Source organism: Setaria italica, chromosome II (assembly GCF_000263155.2).
Source record: "Setaria italica strain Yugu1 chromosome II, Setaria_italica_v2.0, whole genome shotgun sequence".
Lineage (NCBI taxonomy): Eukaryota > Viridiplantae > Streptophyta > Magnoliopsida > Poales > Poaceae > Setaria > Setaria italica.
In genome coordinates this window covers 3424066-3445683 of record NC_028451.1, presented here as the reverse complement: position 1 = coordinate 3445683, position 21618 = coordinate 3424066, and the positions used below count along the sequence as shown (strand labels likewise).

General features: G+C 43.8%; 3 protein-coding genes across 4 annotated transcripts; all 3 read left to right on the top strand.

The window, feature by feature from the left end:
• The first annotated feature begins 177 nt into the window (after window positions 1-177).
• Window positions 178-9347, top strand: LOC101756138 (histone deacetylase 15). Of its 2 annotated transcripts, none has more exons than XM_004955479.3 (17): window positions 178-422; window positions 1258-1807; window positions 1926-2016; window positions 2776-2834; window positions 3358-3433; window positions 3834-3898; window positions 3988-4043; window positions 4186-4309; window positions 4418-4543; window positions 4649-4699; window positions 5438-5506; window positions 6106-6214; window positions 6590-6669; window positions 7248-7330; window positions 7594-7639; window positions 7994-8159; window positions 8713-9347. In XM_004955479.3, the coding sequence occupies exons 2-17, from the start codon at window positions 1286-1288 to the stop codon at window positions 8880-8882; spliced, it is 1893 nt and encodes a 630-aa protein (XP_004955536.1). In that variant the 5' UTR covers window positions 178-422; window positions 1258-1285; the 3' UTR covers window positions 8883-9347. The 2 variants fall into 2 exon arrangements, with proteins under 2 accessions (XP_004955536.1, XP_004955535.1); XM_004955478.3 differs by having other exon boundaries at window positions 3355-3433.
• Window positions 9348-10608: 1261 nt separating this feature from the next.
• LOC101755469 (small RNA 2'-O-methyltransferase) lies at window positions 10609-15701 on the top strand. The gene is made up of 9 exons (XM_004955476.2): window positions 10609-11130; window positions 11560-11652; window positions 12110-12567; window positions 12672-12920; window positions 13167-14095; window positions 14181-14332; window positions 14409-14525; window positions 14628-14756; window positions 15012-15701. The coding sequence occupies exons 1-9, from the start codon at window positions 10894-10896 to the stop codon at window positions 15441-15443; spliced, it is 2796 nt and encodes a 931-aa protein (XP_004955533.1). The 5' UTR covers window positions 10609-10893; the 3' UTR covers window positions 15444-15701.
• A 2778-nt stretch (window positions 15702-18479) lies between these two features.
• LOC101763331 (pentatricopeptide repeat-containing protein At3g62890) lies at window positions 18480-20387 on the top strand. Its single transcript, XM_022824057.1, has one exon. The coding sequence runs from the start codon at window positions 18480-18482 to the stop codon at window positions 20385-20387; it is 1908 nt and encodes a 635-aa protein (XP_022679792.1).
• Window positions 20388-21618: the final 1231 nt, after the last annotated feature.

Genomic DNA, 21618 nt, shown 5'->3' with positions numbered 1-21618 from the left:
GAGACAGTTACATTCTTTCCATGACAAATTCACCTTGAGGCACGGAGCGCGTGAGCTGGTGACAAAATTGTAAAAAGGCACCCGCAATTTTTTCATTTACCCAACCCCTCGATCAGACAGAAAACAGTATAAAATGGCCGCTCTGGCTCCTGGGTCCCTCATCCACACGGCGTCAGGCTGACCCTCCCCCTCTCGGCCTCTCCCCACTCGCCCCGTCTGCCGTCTCCCCCCTTCGGTTTCTCTCCGCCAGGAGGCCGCCGGTTTCCGCCCGCGGAATTCCCCGCGGCGCGCCGCCGGCCCGCCCCGTTCGTCCCCCCACCGGATCCGAGCTCGCCATCTCTTGGTCACCCTCTGCGTTCGGTCGACCCCTGGCTGGGATTGGGGTTCCCCCCGGGCATCCGTTGCTTTCCTCACTCTCGTTGGTAAGGAAGTGCGCCGGCGTGTCTGGATGGGTTTCTGTAGGAGCGATTTTTTGGGGGTCTACAGTATTTTCCATCGCTGTGAGGCGTTGAATCCTCGTCGTTTTTTGATAGTATGGATTATCCTGCGGTCCGCCCACAGTTTTTTGCTGGGCTTGGTTAATGAGTGCTGAGGGTGTCAAAAGCAGCTTTTCATTCGAAGAATTCTGGGGGTGTAGGTGAATCCCCATGGTTACTTGTGTGTGGCCTGTGGCCTATAGATGCGTTGTTTTTGGTCTCAAGGTCGGGGGTGCTGGGTGTGGGGACTCAGAGGCGCCTGAAATTTTGATTTGTTTCGTGTGGAGACTGTGGGAACGAAACAATTCTGGGTTGTGCTGCGGTTGTCTTGGTGATGCTTGTGAGGGAGGTGAAGTTTCGATAGGGTTTCAGTGAGGCTGTGTGGCGAAATTGTTAGATGAGACTATGAGAGACGGGTGAGGTTTTGGAAGGGTTTAATAAATTTTGCGCGGCAAAAGTCAGTAGATGGCTAGATGAGCATCTATATCCATTTTGTAACAAGCCTATTTCTGGAAAGTACCTTTGCAAGTGCAACGCACTAACGACAGTGTTGTCATGGCGTTTTGCGGTGTAGATGTTTAATTGGTAGTTAGTAATGCTGATGCAACTGAGTCTGTTATGGCTGAGGTCGTTACAATCTCTGCTTCAGGTGGGATGCAAGTAGGTCTACTGGCTTGCAGTGATATTTGGCACCCTGTAATGATTAGCGTAATTAATAATGCTTGGTGCTAAGTGTTTTTCTTGATCTAGTTTTTTCATTTGCTGATCTTTTTATATGCAGATTTGAGCCTCACACTGGATATTTTCTTATGGCATCTGATATGAAACCGCTTAGCGACCAAAAGGATGAGATACCCTCCCGTTCCGTGGAGAACTGTGGAGTTTCCAAACAAGCTTGTCATGGCAAATCCCAAAGCTGTGACAGCGATGTAAAACCATTTTGTGCTGAAGTCATTGGAATTTCCTCATTGATTGGGAGTCATACTGATGGGAAGGCTTCAAAAGAGAACTGTGGGGCATGCAGTTTCACTTATGATCATGCTGATGCGATAGTAGAAGATGTCAAGGTTGCCGTGGCAAGGTCAGGTCATGCTGAGAGTGCTGATCATGATGGCTGTCAGACTGCCAAAAATAGAAGTTGCATGGCTGTTGATGATCTGCCGCAGGAGTTTGAGAGAGAGCAAGCTGGGGCTACACTTGAGGAGCTGTTTTTCTCTAATGATGAAGAGGAAGATGACAGTGACTGGGACCCTTCCAGTAGCCTTGTTGTGAATAGGTGGTTTTGCTTGAACTGCACAATGCCAAATGTGGACGAGATTACTAATTGCCTGGTGAGATTATCTTTTTGGTGGTCAGGAAAGCAGTCGGACTAATTTTTATCTCACTACATGTCTACATCCAGTATTATTGTTTTGACTCGTCTTCTTGGTACTTGTCCTCACATTCTAGAATTGCCATGAGCTTAAGGGATCAGTTGTAGGTGGATACGATGCTTTTAAAACTCAGATTGCACAGGCTGCTTTGGTATCTCCTGACACAGGTGTTGTTCGCATTTGGAGCTATGTTAATCTTTTCATTATCAATGTCAGATATTTGTTTTAAATTTTGATGTTGTTTCTTACTTTAGATATCAAGATTCGTACTAACTAATTAAATTGAAAAAAAGAAGGATACAAACATAAGAAGCCTGGGATAAACTAGGTTAATTGACCTAGCCAAGTTTCACACTAGGTAAATTATAATTATAATTAACACAATTAGAATTGACTTTTGTCTGTGGAAGAGAGTGGCCACATGAGGATGCTACTTAAATTGGCAATATACGAACAAAAATTTCTCTCACAGAATCATTTCAAGTAGGCATCCTTTGATCAATACATGTGATATGCATATCGTTTGGAGTTTGCATCAGGTTCAACACAATGTCACAAACAGACTGATACACATTAGCCCTGTCCCATGTTCCCAAATATGTGGTCACTTTGCCTGCTCCATGTTCCTTACTGAGCTGGATAAAACTTGCTTTTGATGGAAATGGCTTCTTCTAACATGAATTGGTGATTTAGTCAACACATGTGGCTGAGTATTTCTTATCTGCATGAAATGACATAGCATCGAAACCATCTAAATCATTGGAGTTGTGATATAGAATGAAATAGAATGGTGTGTGTGACACTGAATGAGACAAATGTATGTTCATCATCACACAATAGTTTAAAGAAACTTAATTCTGCATTATTTTTCATCACCTAGTGTATTCTGTTTCAATTTTCTGATTTTCTCTTACTATCCCATACAGAATTACCACCGGTGTCTACAGCGATTGGTTTTGATGAAAGAATGCTGCTCCACAGTGAGGTAAATCACAATGTCTGTAATTTGAGCTAGCAGATATGACGATATAATGTTTGGATTGGCTCATACATCAATGGTGGTAGCTCTAAGATTACGCACTGGAATGATGTTCTGTATATATCTTAATTGCTGTTCACTTTAGTGGCTATTTTTGTTTGATTGCATGTTGCGTCTGATATATACCTGTTCAATTTTATGTTGTTGTTTGCAATTTGCATAATACCTACTTTATTTTTTTAAATGTGATACCATGAGTTCTTCATTGTGCTGTTTTCTAGAATATAAAAAATCCCTTGTTTCAACTTTCAATATAAAGGTTATACATATCCTTCCACTATTGTTTTATGATAGAGATGTAATTCCTTGATAGAGATGTAATTCCTTGTCTATTGGGCTAACCCTAGAAGGGTAGCTATACAGTAGTCATACATGGGCCTTATTGGGCCATAATACACACATACTCCAACATTTTAGATTGTTTCCTGATTACTGTTGAACTGAAGTATCATATTTTTCACGCTAGCAGCTAGAAATCAAACCAAATCCACATCCAGAAAGACCGGACCGCCTTCGCGCAATTGCTGCCAGTCTTGCTGCTGCAGGTGCATGCTGTCGTTTACCTCTAATAATCTGGTTGTTTCTGGAATTTGTGAATGTATTTTACACATGTCAAATCTTATGTTTCTTTCTGCAATTATGTGTTAGTTTATGGAAATGGTATCATTTTATGCACTTAGGAAAATCTACTGCAAGAAAATTCCAGTAGCAACATTTTTCTGTAATATGTTGATAAAAGTTATAAATAAATATAGATGTGTACGGTCTGATGATATCATGCTCTTTCCATTTTACCATAAAAATATTAATGATATTTAGACAACTACATTGATTGTGTTTTGCAGCAAATACAAAAACATGATTTCATGTGAACAAAGTAGTTTGATGAGCGTTCTTTCTATTCTGTTGTCATTACTCATTAGTACACTTTGTTATATACTTCAGGAATCTTTCCCTCAAAATGTGCTTTGGTACCCCCTCGGGAAATTACCAAGGAGGAACTCCTAATGGTAAGTAAGAAGTTCGCAGGTGTTATCCCCCCAGTATAGATTTTCCATTTCATAATCTCCCTGATAACTCAAATTTTGGTAATTTGTAGGTTCATACTCCAGACCACATTGAAAGTGTTGAGCAGACAAAAAACATGCTTTACAGGTACTATTTGATTAGTTTTTACTTGAAAAAATCATCATCTTTTAGCTTAGCTTTAACTGGTTTGGTTATAATTAATGCATGTTTAGCATATCCTGGTATTTTTGTGTGAACATCATTCTGGGGTTAATTACTCAATTTGCAGTTACTTCACTTCGGATACTTATGCGAATGGACACTCAGCATGTGCCGCCAAACTTGCAGCAGGACTATGTGCTGATCTTGCTAGTTTGATAGTATCTGGGCGTGTTCACAATGGCTTTGCAATGGTACTGTGCTGATGTTCTTGTATCTTCAATTTTTCATCTAACCTTTCATTCTGCACAGCGCATTGAGACACAACTTGTACAGTACTGATCGTGTCTACTGCAAGACAGGTGAGACCTCCTGGGCATCATGCAGGGGTGAAGCAAGCAATGGGTTTTTGTCTTCACAACAATGCAGCAGTGGCTGCATTAGCTGCAAAAAGAGCAGGTGCAAAGAAAGTCCTCATAGTTGACTGGGTAATGGTCTTGGCATAATTTCTCCTGTTCTGAACCTGTTTTGTAGCCAATAATGCAAATTAATATTGATCGTCTCATCAATAGTATTCTCAATTATTGTTGCAGGATGTGCACCATGGAAATGGCACACAAGAGATATTCGACGGGGACAGCTCTGTAAGTTTCTCCTTTCTTTTTTATGTCTGTGGCCTTCCTTTTTTTGTCGGAACAGCAAAGTTGGAACGTAGCAGTGACTTTGTAGCGTTTTCATGATTTTTGCTTTGTAATGGCCTTTTTTTTCCTTTTTCGCTAAATGTTTGTTTTCTCAGATTCATCCTCTATTTATTTTTTTCATTAAGTTTCGCAAATAATGTTTCGCTTCAATGTAGAGGAGGAATTTTACCAAAATCCATTGGAGCTGGAAACACTTAACCCCCTGTCATTTCAAATTTATGTCTACCATGTCTCTTTTGCAGTGTTTTGAATAGCCGGCTATAAGATTTAGCGGCATGTTTCTCCAGCCGAGCACCTCTATTTCTACTGCAGCGTTCATAGTGGTAGCTCTTCGGAGCCGCTATAGCACCGCGATAGCCCGCTATTTAAAACACTGTTTTTTGTGGACTTGTAGTAGAAACAAGGATATGTAGCTATAGCCCTCTTTTAGGGCTAAGTACCGAGCATCTTTGTTTCTATCTGTCTATCACAACAGTTGTAATGTTATCCATGTAAATTGAGTTCAAAACCTTTTTAATGTCCAGGTGTTGCAAATCTTTTTGTTAATCTACAGATCAACTATGGGCATCCCCTGCACTATCCTATTATGTGCACTATTCTGTATACTATATTTCCATGAGCTTGCTAGCTGCTCAATTTGTAGTCCTTATATGAATGTGTGTTCCCCTGTTCTTAATTTAGGTATTGTACATATCACTACATCGTCATGAGTATGGAAACTTCTATCCTGGAACTGGAGCAGCAGATGAGGTAGATATGTAGTATTAGAGTATTTCTTCAAACTGTATATGTTAGATATGTTCCGCACACGTGCATGAGTACATTCTGTGCATGTATGCATGCCATGGATGGTTCGGTTGCTAGGATCCTTCCGTATCTTCTGGTTAATATTCTGTGAAACCGGTCAAGCAGGATACGGAAGCGTATGGCTATATGTACTCCTGTACCTTCACTGAATCAATCTAATGCGTATCAACAGTACTTGGTCAATGAGTTAACCAACTGATTAACAACCAAAATTTCTTGTTTGTTTGTAACTTGTTAGTGAGGTACCCAGATCTGGCTAAATAGAACCTTGGACAATAGGGCATTAGGACCAAAGTCTAAATTCTATTTCTCACGTTTAGAGTGATGAATATCTAGCACACACTGGAAGTTCATTTGTACTTCTGTAATACATCCAGTTGGACCCATGCACTTCTGATGAACCAAATTAGGAATGGATGTCATTTCTTTTTGCAATTGGCATACCACCTTTCATCAATGTTTGATCCCAAAAGCTTTGGAGACTTTGTATTACAAAATCATTCAATGTGTAAATGTAATTTCTTGCATGAATATCACCTTAGGTTGGAATTCTCGATGGTCAAGGTTTCTCGGTTAATATACCTTGGAGCCGTGGTGGTGTTGGAGACAACGACTACATCTTTGCTTTTCAGACCGTGGTGCTTCCAATAGGTAATGATATAAGAACATTGAGATGTGTGCTATTCCTGAAAGATACGAGTCGAAGTAATATGTAATTTGTAGAAGTCAGAAGAAGTATGACATACTGTTCTCGATTTTGTTGTTGTTTATATGTGCTTTGTCTTCTAGTAGACTTAGCATTTTAATCCTTATTAGAAAGACAAAACTTTAATATATTTACCACATCAGAATGCTGACTTATTTGCTTGATATGGTGCGGTCTCTTTGGTTCCTGTGGGGGAAAGGCATGTTGGCTTATATTACTTAAACCATTTAATGTTCATGCCCCCATGGACATCTTTGCAATATTAGCCCACTGCTTTCTTACTGCCTTTTCTCATTGTTGTCAATCTCGTGTTTGTGCAGCTGCAGAATTTGCCCCAGACATCACAATAATATCTGCAGGATTCGATGCAGCTAGAGGTGACCCTCTTGGTTGTTGTGATGTAAGATTCCTCCTGATTTTGATTGCTTAAATGTAAAATGCAGCTGCTGCACCCTGCCCCATATGTATTACATTTCTGTTTCATTTCTACTGGGAAATCAATGATAATACTCCCGACTTCATATGACTTTCTCCTCTTGGAATTTAGGCTGACCTCCATTTTTCCATGTACAGAAAATGAGTTTGTTTGGGCCTTCTCACTTGGTAGTCTGTAGAAGCTAGATTTGTCGAGCCATCCTATTTGTACTTGAGGTCTGCTTTGAAGCGTTAGATTCTGTCAAGGGTACAACCTCATGTACCATTCAAACTTCTCTAGGGATGATATAGAACTCATTACCATGGTATGGTTGCAAGATGCATCACTGTACATACGGTTCCTTTTGTTGTAGTATTTGGCAGTAGGTCCAGAGCACTGCCAAACATAAGACAATTAAGTTCACTGAAGCTCCCAATTGGAAGTATTGGAAGCGAAACTTTCAGTGCATCCTTTGATTGATATTACTCGTGCATGCATTCTAATTGGTTAGTTGTCATGTCAATTCATGGTAGTTTTGTATAACTTTCCTTCTTTGATGACAGGTTACTCCGATGGGATACTCTATAATGACATCCTTGTTATCTGATTGCTCAAAGGGAAGATTGTTGGTGATACTTGAGGGAGGGTATGTACCTGGTTCTTTTCTTAATTTAAGAATGTTCAAACAAAATTTTAAAAAGGAACAAGTCCATCTTTAGCCCCTCAACTCTTGTGTTTATCTGGTTCTGTCCCTCAACTCTAATACCGTTTAAATTTGGCATCTCATCTTATTAATACTGTTTGATAACAGCAGCAAATTGTTTTTTTATGATCAGCATATCTATTTCAGAAATACCCCCAACAGTACTCACAAATTGTGTTTATTGTTGTCCTACCTGCTATGTGCAGATACAATCTTCGGTCGATATCTTCATCAGCTACTGAAGTTGTTAAGGTATGTATCTTTGTAATAACAGCAGTCATGTCAGAATTGGATGTGTAAAAATGACAGTAAGCTCAACTATGTGTAATTGGATTATTTGAATCAGCTGCTTGTGAGTTGTCCAAAAAACAAAAGAAATACTTTTATATTCCTATTATCATTCATAGTTCAAGTTTTGTTGTTTGATTTACTATAGAGGCAGGACTGTAATGCTAGGATGGAAACAGGCCTTGCAGTTATTTGGTCATAGACATGCTAAAATATGCACCCAACCAATTGTAGATTTTTGTTGCAGATAATTTAACTTTTTGATGTTGCCATCCATTATAGCTGTGGGGTCATTATTTTCTTTTGCGACAAATGCAGGTTTTAGTTGGCGAAAGTTCAGGTTTTCATTTTGAAACTGCACCATCAAAAGAGGGCTTGAAGACTGTTTTACAAGTCCTGAAGATTCAGCAACAATTTTGGCCAGTTTTAGGTCCAACCTATGCATCACTGCAGGAACAGCAGGGGTCGGTTTTTTCCAAATCTAGTGAGTAACGAAAATGCACAGCTAACATCACTAATAATTGAATTACGTAAATATCATGAAGCTTCATACCCTGAACAACTTGGCCGGTTACCTTTGGCACTGACATTTAAGAGCTGTGCTGATAAACATTAATGTCAATTGCTTAATAAGTGATGATCTGAATGGTTGACATTTTTGGAAGAAATCCAAGTGAGGATTGGGAACTCATTAGTTTGCAAAACAAAAATGCAAGCATTTATTTTAAGTGTTTAACACTACTGTTTCAAATGCCAAGGAACAACTTTTTAGTGAATCTTTCTTTAGTTGCTCCCGAATGTTGAGCATTTTAGCTAGATAAAAGGATGCCGAGTCTTTATTTTGTTGAGCATTTTAGCTAGATAAAAGTATGTTGAGTCTTTATTTGACCCTGTTGGGTTAGTTCATTTATGAGTTTGTCATGGAGGCTATGAACTATCTGAGCATGTATATTCTTTCCGTATGCTTTTTTTCTAATTACTTGTATCTCTTGATTAGAAAGATTCAGATATAATTCTCTCTCTTTTTGTATGTATAGCTAACAAAACTAATGAGCTGAGGAAAAGGAAGCATTCAGGAGGATCAGGGCCCTTCTGGTGGAAGTTTGGAAGCAAAAGGCTTCTGTACAGAGTGCTATATGAGGGCCGCTATCTGAGGAAGATCAAGGTCTCTGGAGAAGGAAAAACTATTGATTCAGCAGAGCCTTAGACGATGCCCTGACTGTTGTTCTTCTAGACATGAACAGCTTTGTCTGACTGGGGTTCCTAAAGCAGCGTAGCTTGTGCTTACCTAGAGTCAAGTTTTGACTGGTTACTTGAATTGTGGTCGACCGGTGTAGATGCAGAAAGCCAGCAACCCCATTTAGTTGACATGTGTTGTTGTTCCAGCCGATGTATCATGCTACCCCTTTTCTTGGCTGCTTCGTACCATACTAGATGTTAGCCTCAGCGTTAGCAACATAGCCTGATTGGAGTCTGCATTCCCGTTAGAGTTATTTAGAATGCCATTGATGTATGTAGCAGATCGTCTATGGGAAAACCTTGAACATTTGGAATGGCATCCGAGTCTTTAGCTTCTATCATTGTGTACCGAGTTTGCGGATTCTGTGTGTGGCTGACTCAATGTCTGATGCACATTTGTTACTCTGGGATCTACCAATTTCTTTGAAGCATACTGGCATGGGATTTTCGTGTACGAAGCATGAAGCTAAAAGTGGGGTTTTAATCTGCTGCAGAGGAGATGCTGCGTGTTACTGCAGTAACTTCTCATGTGAATCTTTTGTCTTGTACTTGTCTACAGCTCTGACCGCAGCTACATCCATTACTGCTCTGATAAAGTGGTATTCCCTCCTGCAAAAACCTCAACTACCATCCAACACTGCTCAAACTGATTGACTTAGGCCTCGTTGGATAAAAGAGGCTTTAGCTCTGTTACATTTAACCCTGTCATGTGATGTTCACCAACTCATCAGACCTCCAAAGAGGCATTGAGGCGTCAGGCAGTTTAATCCCGTTTGGTGCCTGAGCAGGACGAAGTCAGGCATCCCGATCCGATATGACAAATTTTAATGTCTAATTGCTTGCTGCAATACAAAATTCTGTTAATTTGGGACAGCACTTGTGGAAAGTTTTATATTCCTTCGCAAACTTGAATGCTGATACAAAAGTATTTGTGTGAGGCGAAGCCTTTTGTTATTCTTCGCCAAATATGCCTTTCATCACAGGATCACAACATGCAAAGTGCGTTTTGATCTAGTACTTGCTCACGCCACGGTGAGTGGCCACTTGGTTGAAATCCACATATCACAGACATGACATCTCAAAAAAACACAAATATGATGTCTAACCCAGCACGTGCCATCGACGATTCTTTTATCGAATTCACTCCGCACTCTCCCACCTCTTCCGGTCTTCCTCTATTCCTATGTCTCCGACGGCACCACTGTGGCCGAAGCCGCTGTCCAAGATCGCTCATGTGCCAATCTAACCAAAGGGCGACATCCTCACCACCAGCTCCACTCAATCGACTCCTCCACCCCCGCAGCGAGTGGCACCTCCACCCCCGCCACCTCGCCGTACCGGCGACCTCCTGGACCATCTCCTCTATAGTTGGAAGTCACAGAACCTCTGATCCAAAATCCTTCCCACCCTAATCAGAGCTGAGTTCACCGAAGTTAACCTTGCTTAAGAAGGTCGGAGAAGGAGGTTGTGCGGATCTCCAATCAAATCCTATCATAAGAAATAAGAAATTCGGACAGATTTGTCACTCTAAACCTATCAGCAGGAGTCTAGAAATTCTAAAAGAAAAGAAAGCCATATGCACCATGAGCATGTCGCCTGGAAATAGTGTATACACTTGGAATCATGCTTTGGGCATAACTATTATTAGCGTCACGCCCAATAGAAAAACACCAGCAAACCCTCGTCTCCTTATCTCCTTCAACTTCCGAGTTCCGAGAACTCAGAGCCCCACCGCACCGCAGCAGCGCCACCCACCACTCCACCAGGCCACTACCCACTCTCCGTCTCGGGGTTTAACGCGTTAACCCCTCCCCCCCTAATCCGCGATCACCCAACCCCTCGCCGCCGATCCCCCCAACCCTCGCCGGCCGATTCCGATTCCGCTCCCGCGGGGCTCGCCGGCGCCTCCCTCCGTCCGCGCGCGCGAGGCGTTTCGTCTGGTTTGTTTTGGTTTGGTTTGGTCCGGTGCCGGCGGCGCGATGCCGGCGGCGGCGCCGACGCCCAAGGCGGTGCTCCACCAGCGGTTCGGCGCCAAGGTGCGGTATACGGTCGAGGAGGTGAAGGAGGCCGTGGGCGGCTGCCCGGGCCTCGCGCCGCAGACCCGGAGCGTCTACCGGTGCGCGCTCGAGCTCCCGGGCCTCTCCGTCGCCACGCCCGGCACCTTCGTCCGGAAGAAGGACGCCGAGCAGGCCGCCGCGCAGATCGCGCTCGACAAGGTGAGGCCCGGCGTGCCCACATGTGGCTGGTGATATTGCGTGAGTTGTCTGTTGCTGCGTGTCTTGTTGGCACGGAATTGAGGGTTGCAGTTGAACCGAAGAACTGAATTTAGGTGGTAGAAACCCTTGACATTGAATCGAATTGTTACGCTGTAGCACGGAATGACATTTGGTGAGTGTGCTTCCAATCAATCCATCCTTGATTGCGAAGGCAGTTATGTCGAACATTTTCTGTTATCATGTTAACTGATAGTCCTTTGATTTCTGATTTCTGTTCTTATAGACTGAGATTGGGACTTAGTGAGGTTTAGTGAGAAATATGCCCATTTGTTACTAGTTACTCCCCTTTGCATAGATAAGGTACCTATTTGGCTTGTAATTGTATTCTCATGCTGTCGACCTATGCTGATCAATGTTCTCCAATTGCAGCTTGGTATTCAGCCCATAGCAAATATTCCCAGTACACCAGAAGAAGCTTGGAATGAACTGATCACTCGCATATCTGGTTTCTTCATAGACGAGGTCAGTATTTTTTCCTCATCTTGATATTATGTCTGTCCTAATTTGTGAGTAAAAGCATGTGCACTTCTGTCTGCTGAGAAATGCAGTAGAGTCCTTGTTGGATTGCTAGGTTGTCTCCTTTGACAGTGCATTATATTAACCATTGTGAATCTTTCCTCAATTTCTTTTTTGAATGGGGACCCTACTGTACTATTGCTGACAACTTGTAGTAAGCAGCAAAGGTCAATCGAACATAGGGTTTCAATTTATTTTGACATTTTAATGCTAATCTTTTGCTGCTGTAATCAAAGCTGGCTCATTTCCCTACAATGTTAATACATGTATAAGATTACCAGGGTATAATTATCAAAATATGAATCATTCTGCCTACCACTCAAAGCATGCTATTGTTTGTTCATGTCATATTTTGAGATCCGCTGTTCTTCTAACATGACCATGGTACTGTACTTCATTTCAGAACTTCCTATCATCTACCCATCCTCTTGTTGGCCACTTGAGTGTGACTCTCAGGAGAACCGGAGACCTCATTGGGAGGGTACCTTTGTCGGCTATTGCTGCATGTGATGTGAAGGTCAATACATTGTGTAAAGTGATTGACCCTAAGGCAGAATTTGATCCTCTCTTGATCTTGTCTTTAGTTTACAATGCTGCAAAACAATCTCCTGGAGTCTCGGTCAGTGATAGCAACTTCTGGATTCAGAGTCAAAAGCCCTATTCTCCAGAGGCTGTTGACTTGGCACTTAAGCGTTGGTCTGGTACATCAGACCCCGTAGAAGTAGAAGCGATTCTTGTTCCCTGTGTGTTGGAGGATGAACTGAAGATAGTAAGAATTAATCTACGAGACAATGAACATTATATGAGTTATGTCGCAGAAAAGCTCACAGCGAGTGATTCCTCTCATGTTCTTGTATCAAGGTAGGTAAAGAGAAACTAAGCAGTGAATTCCTCACTTCTTAGCCTTTCCAGTATTCGTGGTGTGCATGACAATTGACAATTTTGAAGCATTTGTCTCACTGCAGAACAATTGGAAAAGCATCTTCCGAGATAAGGCTGTATTTTGCAGCCCCAGATGTACATTTTGTTTCTGATCTATCAAAAAATGTGCTTGCTTGTCATGGGGATGGTGACATCAACTGCCAAGTAAATAAGCGAGCCTCCTATATTTCGGGTCAAACAATTTATGGAGATGCGCTTTTGGCGAATATTGGATACACAAGGAGAGATTCAGAACTTCACACTGAAGATGTCAATCTATGTACCTATTACAGGTACAACCTTGTTGGATATTTCATTATGCTAACCAATGAAAATAGGGATGCACTCTATTTTATATTATTGGTTATATGATCATTTTTTTCATAGCAATCATCATATAGTTCTAGAGGTTGGCCTCATGCTCTGTTTTTCTTTCATATCTGAACTGATTTTTTTTACTGTTTAGGCACCAAGCTTTATCATATTCTCCTATTTCTAGTTCTTTTGAGTGGCACACTGACATGCTTTTGGTTCCTCAGGATACTTCTGGGAAAGTTACCTGATGGAAATTGTAAGATGTCTAGGGACGCGATTCTTGCCGCAGAGCTTCCATCTGTGTACTCTCGTTTCAGTTGGAAAGGCCTCTCTCCACGGGATCTCCTTTGTTCATTCTGTCGCAATCAGAGGTTATCAGAGCCCCTTTTTGCTGTCAGTAGGGTCTCCTGTGATATGTTAACATCAGCTGTGAGCTCTGAAGAAAGAGGAGCACCAGCAAAGAGTGTAGAAAATCAGTTCAATGATGTTAGAACCGACAAGGAAAACTCAGATAGTTTCAAATGTGAAGTGAAAATATGTTCACGAAAGCAGGAGATTTTACTAGAATATTCTGCATCTGACACTTGGAGCAAGGAATCTGATGCTATTCAGAATTCTGCATTGAAGGTCTTGATTTGGTTCAACAATTATTTCAAGCAAATAAACACAAAAAGGGACAAGCTATATCTTTCTGAGTGCACTGATGGTTTCAAGATACATCCTAATATTTTTCTGCAAGAATTTGTAATGTGCTTATCTGTTTATGGCAATACTGGATGCAATGATTCAGGAATGTGCAGTGCAGTTGGGCCATTTTCTATGGATACACTAAAGAAACATTTTGAAAGCACCACAACTTTAACACACATCGAGGGTCCAGATTCTGGTGTATTCCCATCCCATGGATCATTGACTTGCATAAGTTATACTGCTTCCCTTGTGATGAAGGATAAAGCAAAAAAGTATTTGTTGGAAAGCCACAATGAGTTTGAGTTTGAGATAGGGACGGGTGCTGTTGGTAATCAACTTGAATCATGTGTAACTCAGCTATCAGTCAATCAATCTGCATGTTTTGTAGCTGAACTGCCTCCTAGGGATTTGATCCTGGCTGCAGCCTCTGAATTCTCACATGACCTTTCCAATGTATCTAGAGGTGAGCCACTTGATCTTATAGTTTTATTTAAGCAACCTTTCGAATCAGGCTGCAGCATATGTACATATTTTGAACATCCTTGCAGAGAGCTGCTTCCTGGAGTTCTCTGTAAAGGTTTTGCAGGTAACTGAACCGTTAGAAGATAGAATGGAGAAAGCCTTGTTCAGTCCTCCATTATCCAAACAAAGAGTTGAATTTGCTGTGCAGCACATCAACGAGCTGCATGCTACCACACTTGTAAATCCCCCCATCATTCTCTTGTCCCTTGTTTATGAAAATTATTGGTTTTTTCATGGTGAGGGTGCATTTTCAGGTTGATTTTGGTTGTGGATCTGGCAGCCTTCTTGATTCACTGTTAGAGCATCCAACCACACTGGAAAAGCTTGTCGGTGTCGATATTTCTCGAAAAGGCCTCACACGTGCAGCAAAGGTATATACAGTATCCTTGACTTAGTAGCTGTTGATGTTCCATCCTTTTGTCCGTTCCAAATGCATTAAAATTAAACTTGTTTCGCCTCTACTGGATTTGCAGAGTCTTCATCAGAAGCTGAGCAAGAAATTGCTGGTGCAGACAACTGTTCCAATTGCTGTGCTCTACGACGGATCCATAACAGACTATGATTCTCGCTTATATGGGTTTGATATTGGCACATGTCTTGAGGTAATGGAGCTTTCCTCTCGGACTGTTTTAATGCATAAGGTGTTGATTCTAAACACAGCACTTTGCAATTAATCTCTTGGATCATATTGTAAGGACGCTCATCTTCATAAACTAAATTGATCTATTAACCTACGAGATAACCTTGTGGTAACATGATCATGCTCAAATCTAAAAGCTTTGTGCTTTTTTAGTGCTTCTCTGGATTCTAGAATGGAAGTCTCGTGTTGGCACATGATTCAACTATGTGAAATGCAGGTGATCGAGCACATGGAGGAGGACCAGGCAAGTTTATTTGGCAATGTCGTCTTGAGCTCATTCCGCCCGACGGTGCTCATTGTTTCCACACCCAACTACGAATACAACCCTATCCTCCAGAGGTCAGCTATGCCCAACAAGGACGACGAGGCGGACGAAAACGCTGGCCCCTGCAAGTTCCGGAACCACGACCACAAGTTCGAGTGGACCAGGGCGCAGTTCCAGTGCTGGGCTACTGACCTCGCGGTGAAGCATAACTACAGTGTGGAGTTCTGTGGCGTCGGCGGCTCAGGTGAGGAACCTGGCTACGCTTCCCAGATTGCTGTTTTCAGAAGAATGGCGCGCGATCTGGAAACAATGTGTCTGAATACAGATCAGGATCAGCCTTATGAGCTTCTCTGGGAATGGCCAAACGCGTCGATACCCGTCTAATTGGTTTACAGTGGAAACTCAAGATAACTCTTCACCGTCATGCTTGTAACTGAGGTGGGGAGAGAAGACTGGCACTAACCTGTGAACTAGGATGAACTGGATTCATAGACCTGCCCCAGGTGTAGACTAAATAGTCGTTGAATTAATCCACGCAACTATGCTGTGCTCTGTGAGCCCATGCCGTTCTTCCGAATTTGGAAGATCTCATAAATCTCACTCCAAAATCCAAAATAACAGGGCATTTTCTCGTATTCCTTACACAGCCATGTCAAAATAGAACCGTTTCTTACAGAACGAACTAAGAACTTTGTTGAAATACAACGAACTGATAGTTCTGATGCAGTGTTGCACGCATGTGCCAAAATTCGGATTCCACGTCTGATTTCTGGACATCCAGCAGTTATTGCGCAATAGGGGGTGTCTGTATCTGGGGAACATATCTAGTAGAAACCACACCCTTCATGAAAACCTGTGCAAACCACGTAAAAAAGTCATATAAATTCACCAATAAAATCACACGTATAGATAATATGATGATGAACAATCTTGTAAAATATCTTGTCCAAACTCGACTTCGTTTGTGAGATATAAAAATAACAAATACCAAGGCTGAAAGTTGTCCAAATGATTTATTAGAATCTTTTATTTTTATATCTCACAAACGAAGTTGAGTTTGGACAAGATATTTTACAAGGATGTGTATCATCATATATCATCTACATGTGTGATTTTTTTTGTGAATTTAGACGAATTTTTATTTTGGTTTGCACAGGTTTTCATGAAGGGTGTGGTTTCTACTGGATATGTTCCCCTGTATCTGAAACTCTGGATATCCCGTAATCACGTCGTCATAACTTACCGTATATGCAAAGCTATTTTTAAACCCAAAGGTAAACAAATTCTAAGACCTTCAAGTTAAGACCACAATATCTCACTAGTGTACTGAACTAAGACAATCCAATATTGCAACATCTCTACCATGGCTTGTCAAGCAGGTTTCAATTGGTGAAAAATAAAACGTTCACAACATCAATTTTTCAATTGGAACTATGATAAGACCAGTGTGATTTGATTCAAGTTATTGGAAAACGCAAGAGCTCGATCAAAGTTTGTGTTTGTGAAACATTTGGTGATCTAAACCCTCCAAAAAGAACTCTTAACATCTGAATGATACTCCCTCTGTTCCAAATTATAAGTCGTTCCAACTTTCATGGAGAATCAAAATATCTCAAGTTTAACCAAATTTATACAATAAAATACTAACATTTATGATACCAAATAAGTACCATTAGTTTCTTCATTAAATATATTTTCATAGTATATCTATTCGGTGCCATAAACCTTTATGATCATTTTCATAATTTTGATCAAACATAAAATGATTTGACTCTCAAAAAAATTGGAACAAACCTAAAATTATTTGACTCTCGAAGAAAATTAGAATGACAACGAAGGGAGTAGGATAGTTTGCTGGTACATCACGAGCTGCTCATCTCCTCGCGAGCCTGAGCTTCATGCCGTTTGTTCCTGAGGAGAGATTTCAAAATTTAGATCTCAATTCGCACGCCTTTTAGAGTTTGAGCAGTGTCACGCGGCAAGGATTTTCTTGCTGCCTCCAGCAAGCTTGCCTAGCCTAGCCAAGCCAATCAAGCTTCTCTGCGAGCCTCGCTAGTCGCCACTTCTCCGGATGGGCGGGTCCTTGGGATTGACGAAACGAGCCGCACCGCCGCCATTGCCGTAGCCGTGGATGGTCCTCCTGCACCGGCAGCTTGCTCTCCCTCCATCCTCTGTTCTCCTTCACGCATGGAGAAACAAAGCAACCAGCTTGTCTCCTCCCTCCAATCAGAAGCCTCTAGCAGCAGCAACGCATCTCCCATTGATCCATCCATATCCAAGCAGCCAGCGTCGCTTTTCCCCGGTGCCCAATTGAAGCAGGTGAGAAACAACAGGGAGAGCTGCTTCCCTTCCCAATCTCCCTCCTCCCGCGCCTGCCCAAATCAATCGAGGAGAAGGCGCGCCACCACGCGGCGGTGGCGGCGTGGGTCCAGGCAGCGCTGGGGCTTGCGGAATGCGGATGGCGACGTCGAGGGTCTCTGGCGTGCTGCGTCGGGGACAGAGGCTTGCGGCGCTCATCGCCTCATCGGTGGGTGCCGACGTCGTGGGCTTGCGCGGACGGGGAGTCGCGGCAGGTAATACGGTGCGTGAGGCGCATGGCGGCACGCGGCTCGAAGAGGTCGCCGGCGGCGGCATCTCGAGCTCTCCGGCGCCGCCCCCAGAACATTTTCGGAAAGGCCCCTGGTTTGGATCGCGATCCAAAATCGGGGTCATTTTCGTAAAATGGAGAACTGTATGATCCAAATTAGGGGTTCTTTTGTAAATTTCGGAGCAAATATTGGCAAAAAGACCCCTCATTTGGATTGCAAGGCTGAAGTTCAGCTTCTTTAACCGCCTACGGCTGCCGCTACTGCTGCATCCCAACCGAAAGCTTAACCACTTATCTATCTCGCAGCGGGGACTGTTTCTGATTGCCGCTATGTGTGTTTTAATGTAGAGCTGATGGTTGGCTGCTGCAGCTCCAGCACAGTTACCGACCAGGCTTCAATAGAGTTCTTTTGTAAATTTTCGGAACAAATATTTGCAAACCGACCCTTTATTTGGATCGCGATCCGATTTAGGGTCCATTTGAAAACTTCCAGATCCCGTATTTGCAAAAGCCCCCTGATTCGGATGGCTCACTCCCGGCCGCCGCCGTCCCCATTTTCGTTCTCGGCCAGAAGAAGCGCAGAGATCGATCCTTGCTGCTCTTGCCCGCCGCTGCCGCTTCCTCGAACTCCGACGCGTGCCCGAGCTCCGCCAGCCGCTGCCGCCATGGTAAGCTCGACCCTCCTTCGCGGCCCCATTGGAGGAGATGCGATTTGATGGAGGCCCAACAGAGGCCACGGGCCATGGACCATGGTTGGGCCAGAACAGTCTCTCTCCCAGCACCCACCCTTTGCTGACGGGTGTGGCTGGCGCCGTCGCCGCCTGCTCGCCTCCATGCAGTTCGAAACGCCGCCGCCGGCCGGTCGACGCGCCCCCACGTTCCAGGCCAACCCCGCCGCCGACGCGAGGCAGCTCCTCGGCTCACTCCTGCCGCCGCGCCCCGCACTCCGCCACGTCCTGCAGGCGCACGCCCGCCTCGCCGTCCTCGGGCTCGCCACCGCGCGCGCCCTCCCGCAGCTCCTCGCCGCGCTTCCGCGCCTCCCGCCCGGCGGCGCCGGCGCCTCCTACTCCTACCCGCTCTCCCTCTACCGTAGCTCCAGCTCCGCCTCCGCCTTCGCGTCCAACCACCTCCTCCGCGTGCTCCCGCACCCGCTCCCGCTCCGCCTCTTCCCGCGCCTCCCGCGCCGCAACCCACACTCCTTCACCTTCCTCCTCGCCTCGCTCTCCAACCACCTCGACGTCGACCCCACCGCCGGTTCATCCGCCTCCCGCTTCCTGGGCTCCCACGTGCACGCGCTGGCCTTGAAGGCTGGCGCCGCGGGCGACCTCTACGCGCGGAACGCGCTGGTCCACTTCTACGGCGTCTGCGGCGACGTGGCGGCGATGCGGAGGGTGTTCGACGAGCTGCCGCTCGTGCGGGACGTGGTGACGTGGAATGCCGTCCTCGCTGGTTACGTGCGAGCAGGCATGATGGCGGATGCACGGGAGCTGTTCGACGGAATGGTGGTTAGGGATGAGGTTTCTTGGAGCACGGTGGTGGGTGGGTATGTCAAGGAAGGGGGGCTGGAGGTGGCGCTGGGAGTGTTCAGGAACATGGTGGTGCAGGGGGTGAAGCCGAACGAGGCAGCTATAGTAACAGCATTGTCGGCAGCTGCACAGATGGGGCTGCTTGAGCAGGGGAGGTTTGTGCATGAGGTGGTCCAGAGAGCAGGCATGCCAGTGAGTGTGAATGTTGGCGCTGCACTGGTGGATATGTATTCCAAGTGCGGAAACATAGCAACAGCGAGGGAAGTTTTTGATGCCATGCCAAGGAGGGATGTATTTGCTTGGAACTCCATGATCTGCGGACTTGCTGCCCATGGATTGGGGCATGATGCGGTGGAGCTCTTTGAGAAGTTTGTCGCTGAGGGTTTTTGCCCAACAAGCATCACATTTGTGGGGGTGCTGAATGCCTGCAGCCGCACTGGCCTTGTTGACAAAGGACGGTGGTATTTCAGGCTGATGTCAGACAAATATGGCATTGAGTCAGAGATGGAGCATTATGGATGCATGGTTGATCTTCTGAGCCGTGCTGGTCTTGTTGAAGAGGCCATTGAATTGATCGAAGGGATGCGCATTGCACCTGACCCAGTTCTCTGGGGAACAATACTGTCAGCCTGCAAGAGACATGGACTTGTGGATTTGGGCATAACTGTCGGTAATAAGCTAATTGAACTTGATCCTGCTCATGATGGACACTATGTCCTCCTTGCAAGTATATATGCGTCAGCAAAGAAATGGGATGAAGTCAGGAGAGTCAGAAAATTAATGTCTAGTCGTGGCACCACCAAGTCAGCTGGCTGGAGCTTGATGGAGGCACATGGAATAGTGCACAGGTTTCTAGTAGGGGACATGGATCACAAGGATTCTGTACATATATATAACATGCTTGGCATGATTGACAGAAGGTTGGCTGAGGCAGGGTATGTACCAGATGTGTCATCAGTGTTGCATGATATCGGGCATGAAGAGAAGGTTCATGCCATTAAGGTGCACAGCGAGCGGCTCGCAATTGCTTACGGGTTCATTGTTGTTGAAGCTGGCAGCCCAATCCGTATTGTCAAGAACCTTAGTGTGTGTGGTGATTGTCACGAGTTCAGCAAGATGGTGACAAAGGTTTTTAGCAGGGAAATTATTGTGAGGGATGGTAGTAGGTTTCATCATATGAAAGATGGGAAGTGTTCTTGCCATGATTATTGGTGATTAATCATTCAATATGTTTGTTCTCAACTACGACGTGGAGTTTAGCCCATAATTTTGATGGACTCAACAAGTTGTTGATTAACAGCAGCCCCATTTCTGTGAGATCCCAGAATACCATTCTGATGCCACATGAGGCCTCTCCTCCCAACTCCCAAGTTCACGTCTTCAGATTATAAGAGGTATTTTAATCTTTATAAAGTATGGTTTACAGTCAGTTCGTCCTGATGATAAAAATATAGTCTCTGGGATGAATTGTTTTCATTCTCACTTTAAATTGTTTGCTCAGGCAGCCAATGATGAATAACCTACATCATGATGTCTTTAATTTATGCGTGGGGAAAACTGCATCATATTGTGAGCTGTTTCTTGGAGTTAACCGTAAAGGTTTTGTAAGTAACTGAGCAGTTAAAAGATTATAAACCATGTTCTACAGAGAGTTAAAATTTGTAGTCTTGACACATCAATGAGCTGTTTGCTACCACGCTAGTAAATTTCGACTGGTCCCTAGTTACATATTAGCAAAATGTATTGTTTTTCATAACCAAATGTTTATTTTCAGGTCGGTTTTGTCTGTGGATCTGGTAGTCTCCTTGATTCAGTGCTGGAGCATTGAATAGTTCTTGAAGAGATCATCAGTTATCAGGTATCACTGCTGGCATTGCTCGAAAGGCCTCATAGGAGAAGCAGAGGTACTGAACATATCAGACTCTTTAGTTATAGTTAGTGAATCGCCCTTTAAACATCTTTTTGTCCTTCCATTGTGTTGTAATCAGATTTATTTAACCTACTCATGGCCCCAGAATCGCAGCACCTTCAGCAGAACTGCAGAAGCAGAGCAAGAGATCATCGGCACAGACGAGTGTTCAGCCAGCTGTGCTCTGTGGACTTGGTGGTTCTAATCTTGAGGGGGCTGAGGTTTCCTCCCAGGCGCCCCCCTATAAAAATGTGATTACATATCTCTAGTTTCTAGCTTCTTAATATTGGTAATTTACCTTAGCAATTACAATAAGCAACTTTTAGGGACCTCCTAAGCTAAGTTTTGAAAAACTGGAAGAAAATTAGAGCATAGACTATAGCATTATATTTTGGACCCCATGAAGAAACCATTATCTTTCACGAAAACCAGTCTTAATATTGGTAAATTTGACTAGCACAATACATAATGGACCCACTTAATCGAAAGCATGTAAATGTCACATATAGAAATCCGGATGGCCTGATCCTAAGCTAA